The 12,249-nt window shown below is 36.2% G+C and overlaps 1 protein-coding gene across 1 annotated transcript in view; it reads left to right on the forward strand.

Moving 5' to 3' along the window:
• eys (eyes shut homolog (Drosophila)) overlaps positions 1-12,249 on the forward strand; it is a 178,783-nt gene that overhangs the window by 66,531 nt on the left and 100,003 nt on the right. The window contains exons 24-25 of the mRNA XM_023327993.1: positions 1,733-1,854; positions 3,770-4,029. Coding sequence (XP_023183761.1) covers positions 1,733-1,854; positions 3,770-4,029 — 382 coding nt within the window. The remainder of the gene's footprint in view (positions 1-1,732; positions 1,855-3,769; positions 4,030-12,249) is intronic.

A 12,249-nucleotide genomic window follows, 5' to 3' on the forward strand; every position in this document is an offset into this window, starting at 1 on the left:
TAAGCAAGGCTCTTTCTGGATTTATTGAGGAGATTTACAAGGTATACCAAGCAGACACTTAAAAAGCTTCGACAGATTTTAGCTTAAGAACATTTGGGTTTTAAGAAGAAGCTTTTCTTAAAACCCACAAAGAGCTTGTTAAATTTATTGGTAAATTGAGGACAAATCCTATTTGCCACTTGTGGAACATTTTCCAAAAACAAAGAAAAATCTTACTGTTGCTCCTTTTCTAACTTTAACTGGAATTCCCTAAAACTCCTTTTAGGTACAACTGAACATGATCTAGAGCAGGGGTGGGCACTCCTGGTCCTCGAGGGCCGGTGTCCTGCAACTTTTAGATGCATCTCTACTTCAACACACCTGAGTCAAATAATGAGGTCGTTAACAGGACTCTGGAGAACTTGACTGCACTTAGGAGGAGATTCAGCTGTTGGATTCAGGTGTGTTGGACCAGGGAGACAGCTAAGAGTTGCAGGACACCGGCCCTCGAGGACCAGGAGTGCCCACCCCTGATCTAGAGAATAGAATGGCATCTCAGTCAATGTGTTTTTAATCCTAATGTTGGGAATAATTTTCATTATCTCATTATTCAAAAAGGGATGGTTTTCGGAAGCTCTTTTTGTTTACAGTACAGCTATTTGTCTCTGTGAACACCTCGTCCTGTGGAGCTTTTGCTTATTTTGGAGAATTGCAGTCCCTGAAGGTGACTTAGCAGCAAAAATGAGATTATGTTCTTTTGCCAGGGGTAAGGAATTGGAGTCTCCTGGTGGTATCTAATTTATCACAAGATGACGGCATTTTCCCTCTCTGCCTTTTTAACCTATATTGTGCAAATTATAACACACAAACTTTAAAGGCTTCCCTCTGTTGCATGAAACAATGATTATCTTGCATTAGGCCAAAAGTTTCTTTAGAAAATTCAACAGTATGTTGACATATTAGGATTCACATCAACCCTTCACTGCTGTCCCTTATATTGTAAAGAGGTATTTCAATTAACCTTTCACATCAGAAAGCAATGGTCACAAAACATTTATCCGCCGTAATGTAATTTATTATCATAACTCATAACGCAACAATGGCTAAGTGACAAGATCTCCTGTTCTTGTCACTTAAATCTCACATGTTGATTCAAATCCACAAGTTTTAAATAGAAGAACTGTAGAGACAATTTATGACACAAAATCTCCAAAAATGCTAATGCATACATACATTTAAGGAGGTTATTTTTTTATTTGCTATTAACAACATTTCCCTGTCAGAAAGCACAGTTGTAACACCGCATGCGTATAAAAGCTTATATTGTGTATTTTGAATGGCACTGAGGAACAGGCTTTCATAATGTCCGTAGGGTGGAGAGTAGGAGGAATACATCTGCATAGTGGTAATAGGAAAATGTAAGACTACCATGACTCTTTGAGTTTAAACAGATTTCCGCAGGAAAGAATATTTGTTCATGAGTAGGAAGTTTTATTCTGCAGGGTTTTTTATTCATAATGTTTTCAAATGTTTTAAGAATTCCATCTTCTCTTTCTTGCTCAAGAAATTAGTGGGATGTAATATCTGTTACATAACAATCTAATTAACAGCTTCTTGTTGCTTATGAATCCCATTCAAGATGTGACTTTGCAATTTGTACCTATCTTTAGCTTAAACACTTTCAATACCAAGTGCAGATGTGTCAAAATTTCCCTCTGTTTATCTAGTAGTGTCTGCAATTTTTCTGTTGCAGAGCTATGACTGTGTGTGTCAGTCCGGATGGGAGGGGAAATACTGCCAACAAGAAATTGATGAATGTTTGTCGCTGCCTTGTAAAAACAACGCCACCTGCACAGACCTTCTTGACGGCTACAAGTAGGTTGTGCTGTTTGGCTCGAGGGCACTGTCCTCACAGGTCGCATCAGATATTTAATAAATGCATAAAAAGAAGCTGTTTAGAGACAGCAATATGTCCTTCCACTGACAGTGGGGATAATGAATTGCAGATGGCAAGTAAAACAAATGAGACAATCAATGGCTCACAGCATGAAAAGGTTTCAGGGGATCTGGGACTCATCGAAGAAGAGAGCCAGTGATGCAGCTTCGGCTTATGCCCCAGTCTCACTGGGGACACGTAAAAGTGCTTCAGGTGGAAAAGTTGGGGGTTGGACAGGAATGCAATGAGGAATCGTTGCCAACTGTGTAGCGCTTGCTGTCACTAAGTGAAATATCCACCTGGCTTTAGAGCAAGTACTTCAGATTCACACACACCCACACACAGACATGCAGGTATTCTCATTCTCTATCCCATGTCCCTCTGTCTATGTTAAGCATGTAAGCATTTCCTTTTAATCCCCACTCAGCACTCTCACCTTTGGTGTCCTACATTCAGCCATCCAGAATTAAAAGCTTCTCTCACCAGCAGTGCAATTAACCTGCAAATTTCCCACACTGTCTTACACAAAGATGCAGGACAGAAGTACCAGCGGATGGTGCATGACATTATACTTTTATGCAAGAGAATGTGGCATATGTGTAGAATGTAAAACACCGCATGATACTCTACAATAGTATACAAAGTATTCATATCCATTTGAACATTTTAATTTTATTGTAATTTTACAATGACAAACTTGGATGTATTCTTTTTCGCAAAAAAAAAAAGAAAAAATTACAAATAGTCCATGGGCATATTTTCACACTTTTTACTCTTGTGCAGTCGTATTGTTTCTGTGGATGTATTTTATTGGAACTTACAGCGATATAGTAAAAATATGCTTCATTTTCAAGTGGAAGGATTCAAAGTTCAACATTTTTCACAAATAAAAATAAAAATGTTTGGCATATAGAATAACAGTTATTGTCTACAACACTCTCCAAATCAACGCCTTATCAAACCTTTGGCCTATTCTCAAGTCGTTTGACCATAGTGATAATAAATGCAAGTTGGCGGACAGTGATTGTTTTCTTCCACATGTAGCACTTTTCACATTAGCCAAAAAGTGCGATTTTGGTCTCATCTGATCAGAGAGCATTTTCCTTATGCTTGTTGTGTTCCCTTGTGTAAAACTGGACACACGACTTTCAGGGGAACTTGCTTCACTTACTCATTAGAATGCTTCTAAGGGCAAATAGTTGCATGGAAGTTTGTTTTGGATGTGAGACTAAAAAGAAGATGAATATAAAAGCACATCACACTTTTGTTGTTTTTATGCATAAATATGCACATTTTGTAAAATTTTTAAATTATCCTGCTCAGTTGTAAATTTCTTTGGATCAAAGTATGCAATTTTTAATGAGTGCACAATATTTCTTGCAATTTTTGCCTTATTGTATTATGTTATTCATTTTAAGTTTGTATATATATATATATATATATATGACTGACCATGATAAGAAACAAGTCTCCCCAGGATGTTTTGAGTTATTTACAGATTCTGAAAGTGTGGATTGTACGCTTTCTAATGACGTCAAACACATAGAAATAAAAATAAAAAAAATTGAATGTTGACACTATGCAAGCAAGATTGAAGGCGGTGCTTGGTCCACCGAGACATCTTGCACAGTTGAATGGTTGCCACGGGAGATTAAAGGATTTCTCAAACAATCATGAAAGAGTAAAGGCAACACTTTAGTTATGCTTTTGACGAGGGAACATTGTAAGATCATGTAGGTACTTAATTTACTGAACTACTTAGAAAACACCCTTACTTGTATGTAATTTATTTAGGAATTGTTTTATTAGTGTTATTAAATTACTTCTTCATTTCTCATGTCGCTTGTATTCAAGGTGTTTTTGTTCACCGGGCTGGACAGGTGTGGACTGTGCACAGGATGTGAATGAGTGTGATTCTGGACCCTGTCTAAATGGAGCTCAGTGCACACAGTCAGACATACCTGGGGAGTTCTCCTGCACCTGTTCCCCCTTCTTCACTGGCCTCTTGTGTGACCTGCCTTATGACCCCTGCGACTCCCTCCACAACCCCTGCCTGCACAGTTCCACCTGCCTGACACGCTCCAATGGAACAGCCTCTTGCAGATGCCCAGCTGGTGAGTGAACACTTTGCAGTAGCCTCATAGTTTCGTTTCTATCATTTTCCCCCATTTTTAGTAATTTCTACATAAAGAATTTAAATAGCTGTTACAAAGTTCAATCGTAGTTGCAAAGAAAAAGTAGCATATATGCTTTGTTTACCTTCCATCTGAATTACATTATTATTTCTATAAAAAGTTGCTTTATTAACAGATATTAAAGCAATTCTAGAGAGCCCAGCAGTTGCTTGCTCTTTTGCTTTTCTCCCACACCCAATGGATGCCGCATCACTGCCATACCAACAAATATATGTTGGTACGGCATATACTTGTACGGCACAGATGTGTTGTCAGAGTTAAATACCTGGCATAAGGTAGATCAGAGAGTGCAGAACTTAAAGGGGATAAAACTATATTATACTGATTGTAAAATAACTGTCTATTCTGATTTTTGGGGGGGTATGTCCTGCAATGCGGTTTAGCCATTCTGAAGCAATTTAAAAAATATGAAATGAATGTTGAAAATATTACTTTAGCTTATTAGAGGTTTAACTTTTATCAAGTATTTTTTTCTCTGTCTGTGTCTTTCTCTCTTCCCGTCTCTTTTTCTCTCTGTTGCTGAAGTTTACATAAACAATTTTCAAACTAATTTTAAGTTACTATCTTGAACAGTCATAGAAGAAGAGAAAGTCTGAGAAAGAACAAAGAGAAAGTCTGAGAGAGAACATGCCCTGGTGGTCTGAGACCACCTGTGCATGTCAGATACTTAAGCCAAACCATGAAAATAGAACGTAAGAAAATGCCTACTTCTGGATCAGACGGATGATGATTTTCTTGGAAAATAATTGCATTTCTGCTCCAGGTTTGCAGGCTTTGAGTAAGCTACTCTGTAATATTTATGTGCACTAAACTCTGTAATATTTTATCAGAAATATGCAGAAATGTTTTTTTTTTCTTTTTCTTTGATGAGTGAAGGGCATTACATTACACATATATTGTATGTTTGCAGAATTTACAAGATTATATCTGGTATATAGAACTTTGTAAGTTTGATAAGTTTAAAAAAATGCTCACTGTCTAATGAAACTATTTTCCTGTATTAAGTAAGCTAAGGATAGCCCAACTTTTTCATTTGCTAACTGCCACACTACTAAGTGAGTATTTATTTATTTATTTTTAATTAAACTCTCTTTAAATTCAGAGGTTTTCATGGATTTCTTTACCATTTAGTAAAATTGCCATTAAAGGTCATGACTTGGGTTAACATTTTGATTATCCATCTATCAACCACCACACGTATCCCTTGTGGGGTTGCCAGGGGTACTGCTGCTTCTCACCATCCCAACCCAAATGACTAAACAGAGCATCTCATCCACAAACTTAAGGAATTTGTTTTTATAAAAAAAACAACACGGTAACATCAGTAAACATGATGCTTAGAGTTCCTTAAAATAAATGATTGTGATGATAAATATTTAAAAGCACAGCTTATAATTTAAAAAATACAATTTATTCAGTGTAAAATTGTTTTATCCAAAATTATTTGACATACTAACATTAATAACATATTGGTGTTTGCTCTTTTAAACTTATCAGGTGGGTGAGCATTCCTGTACACAAATCTACTTGTATTTAACAAACATCTGGTTGCATGTAAATTTCACTTGCTTGCATTGAAAATGAAAATTCTAATTCTGTTAGATTTTATCAGACATTTATATCATAGAAATTGATTTTTTGTTTCACTTGCTAACTTCTCATCATACAGGTTAGGGTGCTATGAGGTTGCGCTGTAACTAATGGCTCTCTCTCTGCACAGAGATGAAAGAGATGTTGCCAGATATAAATAGAGCAGCTGGGTTAGTTTCAGAAAGCTTCCTTAGAGAGGAATAGGAAATTGGGAACTGGCTGCATACATTACAACAAGAGCTTTGCGTGGGCTTGGTCGTTTTCTCTTCACACAAGCGACTGTGACTCACTACTCTTCCTTATTATTCACCATAAATCCAACCTACATAACAGTCACAGAGCTATTATACAACTTGTGACTGGAGTTGTTATTTACCATTGAACATAGGTTATAAGTCAAGAAAATTGTGTTGGCTTCACAGTATGTCTAATTAGATTTTTGAAAAATCTGCATATGTCTCCAACTTTAATCCTGAAGGCAAATCGTATGTCACTTTCTGTAGATGACCATCGGACATGAATGTTTTCAAGGTTATTTGACTTTTATTTGGTTCATTTATTGTTTTGTATAGCTTCTGGTGAATATGCACTAAATAACACTGAAATGTAAAAAGATTTGTTTTTAATGGACACTTATTACACTTATTATGGACCTTTACTGTTAACCAAGTTCAAAAGCAATGTTACTGTAGTTGGGGGTCAAAGATAGCCTGCAGGTGTGTGAACTACAGAGCTGTTTCAAAATTCATTCATCCGTACCTGCTTCATCTTCTTTAGGGCCATGGAGGCTTAAAGCTCAACCTTGCTGTCTTTGGACAAGAGGAAAAATACACTTTTAATATGACCCCAGTTTATCACAGTGCTTTTGCAGAGCCAGAACACCACATACACTCAAGGTCATATTAGTGGTCAATTTAGCATTTCTGATTGATTTTACATATATATGTCTCTGGACTATGAGGTAAATGTGAGCTATGAGAAAAAACAAGAACAAGGATAGCATGGAAATTTCATACAGGAAATATGAGGCTAGCTTGACATCAGTATATATTGGTTGGTTTGCACAATTTAAATTCGTGAGAATTACTTCAGTATAACATGAAAATATTTGCTGATATTGATGATAATATATGGCGTACATCAGTTAACTGCAATTTAAATTTGATTCTATGGAAGTGCAGTTGCTCCTCTAGTTTTAATATATTAATCTTTGAACTGCAGGCCAACGGTGGCAACAGAAACCAATGCATATTATTTTTTCACTACAATGAAATTGAATTTCTGTCCATTTACCATATACTTGTGGGATTTAACACAAGGACTGAAATTGTGTAGAACCTTTCCAGTTTTACTAGGTGGCAGATTGACAAGTGGCAGGAGGAAGCTGGGATCAAGCCGCTTAAAATATTTCAAAAATCAGAAAAGAAACAGCAGCAAGAGAACTAAATCAGTATCTATTTTATATGCCTGTGTATGAGTATTTGTGTGAAGAAATAGCCTAAGTATCTTTTCATCCACAGACCTTATTAGTGGTATACTTTGCAGCTATGACACCTGTGTGACACACACAAATGCTTTATAGCTGGCAAACATTTATAATTCCAATGTTTGATTTATAAGCAAACCCAATTATCAATATGCATTTAGACAAATGTTGAGCTGGCTATTCAGACAGTAATGGTAGCTAGCTAGAGTAGTGAACATATGAAATAGGCTAATGTAATGATAGATTGGTGGAATCCTGTTGCCTTCAGAAATTAAACTAGATTTTTATTATAGATAAACTGTATTAGAATTAATATAGGTTGGTGCTCAAAACTACCATCAACCTATATGTAGAGAAAAAATATACTACATATAAACTTATCTCATGTGATTGACTGAACCATCTTTCTACTTCATTTATCATAGGTTGTTTTCAAACAATCAGATGAGTGGATCAAAGCTCTTGTATGTATCTATCAGCAAGAAAGGAAACTGTATTTTCTAAACTAGAAAATTTCTGAAGAAATTTAACCGGGCCCTGCAAAAGTATGCCCGTCGGTTTGGACCCAGCGTTCTGATGCTAAAAATTAGCATCAATGCTAACCTTAGCTAATAAATTACAAAGTAGCATGTGGAGAATCACAAGAATGTTGACTAACATGGACTTGCACCATTCAGTATGTTAAAATTAATGCAATGCATAAGCTAAAATTAGCCAAAATGCTAATGTTAGCGTGAATGCTGTCAGTAGCATGTGGGGCATCACTAGCATGTTTGTAATTGACTTACTCCATTCAGTATACTAAACATGGCTAATAAGTAAGAAAAATAGCTAATAGCTTATTTTAGGTAAAAGGCTAATGCTAATGCACCGCATTGCTTAGCAAGGCAGTTCCCTAACTTGAGAGAAAAAGATAATGGAGGCTAATGCTTATCTCCTCTTTCCTTTTCACTGCGCAAGCGCACGGCAACAAATGTCGTGTGAAACTTTCACTTTTTGTTGATGTGGCAATTTAGTGTTCATCAGTTCTACAGGTTCTCAAAGGCAATCATTTGGAGGTTTCTAGTGGGCCTAACATTAAAGGATTTTTGCACAACACAGTCACAATGGGAATGAGTTATGTCTACAAAGGTACACTATGTGAACCTGGAGGGCAAAAACCAAAGTTTGCTGAATGAAATAAAAAGAAAATATAGGTGCAACAGTCATCCTTTGATCATGGAGAGATTGTATAGGAAGATTTTGTTCTTGCGAACAATGACTGTGCTGAGACTGTGACCAGGAGACTAAAGTCATCTTTTCTGACCGGCACAGCTGTTCCATTTTCCTCCTAATGAGGAGACCCAGCGGGGAGTGGCAAACCACATAGAAGAGAATCCTGAAAATGAAGGAGTTAGGGGAGTGTGTGTAGTGCATAGGGTTCCTGGTCAAAACAACAACAAACGAAACAAACAACACTTAGCTTTTTACAATGAACCATATTGTCACCAGCGGCTTGACATTCAATGTACGTATAGAGAGGTTATAACACTGAACCTAACCTTGGAACATTGAATGGGCTTCCTGTTGCCTACTTAGACTGGATATGTGAAACCTTACAGGGGATAGGCTCAACCACCAAAAGATTTCTCTTTTTCAAATGAGAGATTTGGTTTCCTGTGTTCTTGCTAAGAAAACAATATATACGGTATATGTTAGTAACAATTTTAATTTGGCCTACGATAGAGATCTGTAGTCTACCGACTAATGTTTGTTGATGACAGATCAGGTGACATCAAAACAGAGTAAGCAGGAATCCAGTTAGTCACCAATGAGATGACCCTTCCGCCTGTCATTGCCAGGTCTTCCTTGAAATGAGATGTTTTAAAGAAGACCTGGCAATAATAGGCAGCAGCATAAAACAAAACGGTTACAAATGTTACATACAAATAACATCCACAAAAACAACCTAAAAAGTTGTAACACCTACAAATTCCACTCAATGTGGAATGAGACACACACCTTTCAAAAGATTGTGCAAAAAAAAAGTAAAAATCCAAATATTAAATTGAAGTTATCTGTTTTTTTTCTGAAATTTTGTTTATTCCCCTTAACTCTCACCTCAACATGTGTCCTCATGCCAGTAAAAGGGTTAAAAAGTGCCATGTCTAAATATTTTCTATTTTTTTCAATAATCAACAGAAAAAGTGTTTTTGTGTGAGAGAAATCAAACTCTTCTTATGATTGCTGAGTAATATTTTCAATGTTTTCACTGGTACTTTGACAAAATCCACATCAGGAGTGGTCCTAGCCTGTTCAGTTTCCTGGACAAGCAGCATTCAGTGCCCTGTTGTTTAGTCTTTTAGTGTCTTCAGTATGCTGATGTGGACACACTTCAGGAATAAGTCTCTGCAGTCTGGAGTTTAGTTGAACATCAAAGATTCAACTAAATCTTGAATGTGCAGCCTAAGTCAGCACATCCGAATCACAAGGAATTCTTGGCCCAATCATAAAGAAGTCCTCCCAATCGCTGGACAGCGTCCCAATTATAAGGTTCTGACAAAACACATATTGTAAAAAGTAAACATATTACCACAAACTTTTATGTTCCACATTTATGTCTTCTTTGGGTCCTGATGGCAGGTTGTCTGCTGATGTATCTGGAGTACATAGATTAAGCTTGTATTCCGAACTTGGTGTCTTTTGAACTTTGACCTGACTATTTTCCCCCAAACATTCTGTTGTGGGATTGAAGGGGGTGAAGGATGATGGCTAAGGGGGAGGGATGGTGATGGTCAAACTTGCTAAAGAACTGGTTCATGTCGTTCACCCACCCAAAAGTCTCTTTTTTTTTTTTACTTCAGGGCTGGGCACAGCTCAGCTTGGCCTGGGTTCCAGCCCTTAGAACTGAGAGCTGTTGTTCCATTCGAGCCAGTTAGAACAGCCATTTACTGTTTGAATAGCACAGTATTTAAGACTGCCTCCTGCTAAACATTTAAGTAATGAGCCACAGTGGAGCTATGCCAGTTAAAGAATTGACACACACCTAATATAAATCGAGAGAATGCACTGCCTAAGACGAGTCGAAAAGTCTTTTCTTATTACATTTGTTTTGTCCTTTTGTAAAGGAATTGGATTGTGTGAAGCACAGCAGACCTGTTTCAATTGATAAACCAGCTGCCCCAACAGATGAAGTACAGCTGAAGAGGCAGGTTTACTTTATGGCATCATACAAGACAATTCTTTCTGTGTCCCAGGAAAATAAAGAAAGAGTAGAAAATAAAGTAAAAACACAAAAGCCATTTCAGTAATAATGAAAAAAATCAAATAACAAAAAAAAAAAGAAACAGCCAAGATATGATACGACCATGCAGTATTTTATAAACCAAGTGGGAATATTTTAAAACCTTCCTTTTTCAAACAAGTAGCCAGTGCAATGATTGGCCTGATGTTTGAATGCAAATTATATTTTATGTATTACTTTCTGTATTAGAGAAGAATTGCGCCACACTAGGATTTATAGAAATTGCCATGGCTTAGATGAAGGGATCCTGTTGATCATACAGGTTTTTTTTTTTTTTTTTTTACTTTTTTTGTGTATATTTGTTCTCTATAATTAATATTTTTAGCATTGTGCCTTAGGAAACCAGCAAAGTAACTTTAAATGTCAACATAGCTGTACTTAAAACTCTCAAGATAAAGTAAAAAATCAAAGGTCAAAGAATGGCCATTTAGGATTGCAATTCAGTGCATGTAAATTAAGGACAATGGTTTTGTTTAATATTTTGAAAGTGAAGGCACGCAGAGAATAAATAAGCATTATTATGTTGAAAATGTTAGCTTTTGAATTAAATTGTGTTCCCTTTTGGGAAAGGGTCAGAAAAGGTCAATGATATTTGATTATTGAGGGCAAATCTTTTCCTTAACTCTGAGACCTCTGTTCCCAGCGTAGACAACTGATACATACAAGAAGTGGCGGAAAATCATTAAGCCAACTGTGTTTATTAAAAAAAATGGGTAAATGCAGAAAGAAACATTTCCATCTTTAATTCTAGAATGCTTCATACTCTTTGAAGAAATGCAAGATTTTTATATCTTTAAATCAGCAGAATATTAATGACAGAATCTACCTATTTATGGAGTATATACAACAGCACAGCATAACTGTCAGATATGTGATATATTAATCAAAATTCAATGAGAACATGAGCATATTTACAGTTTTGTCACAAAAACACAGACTTTCTGTTTTCAATTTTTCCAGTAACATTTATGTAACGTATAGGCAGAACAAACTAGCAGTAGCATGAGAAACGAAACTGGAATTATCTGCTCTGGGGAAAAGGAGGGCCTGAACTGTTCATGACGCCCCAAAACTTTCTTCTATATTGTGGAATATTTTCATAGCTTGTCTCAATGGCAATGATCCTCATGAACTGGTTACAAAAGTATTTATTGTGAAAATCCTGTCATTTTATTCTGAAAAAGAAGAAAATAAATCAATGGAAAATGTTTGAAATTAAAATTTGCACTTTGTTGATTCTCAAAGACTTATGTAATCGCTCAAACCCAGTAACCTACATGGTTTATTTTAATCATTTAAGAAAATACGGCTTTATTGATCTTAATTATTTATAAAAGTTTGATTTGTCTTTCTGACAATAAAAGACTTGCAATCCCAAACATTTATTAACATGGTTAACATGGTCATGAAGCACAGAGGAAATAACAAGTGAATCTAGCCATTTTTGCGTTTGTCATAGGCCATTTATTGGTGATGTTTGTTTATGGTTCAAGGACTGATTGTGCTTTGAAAAACAGGTAGGAAGGCAGTCCTGACTAGATTAATATAGGTGTTTTAGTTTGCTGTTTATAGCTTTAAGTGGCTTTCTGCGGGTGGCTTAGAATGTTTTCTTATAGTATGTGTAGAGCTATAGAAGGAAAAACAGAAGCTAGGGTTTGTGTTTAATGATGTCAAATAAGTGGTTTGGCAGTTTGAAGCCAACTAGATCTTTGCTGCATGTAAAACTGCTGTGGTCACAGTTAATAATGCCTCTTGAAAACACAAAAACAGACTGTGGTAA

This window comes from Xiphophorus maculatus, chromosome 22 (genome assembly GCF_002775205.1).
Source record: "Xiphophorus maculatus strain JP 163 A chromosome 22, X_maculatus-5.0-male, whole genome shotgun sequence".
NCBI lineage: Eukaryota > Metazoa > Chordata > Actinopteri > Cyprinodontiformes > Poeciliidae > Xiphophorus > Xiphophorus maculatus.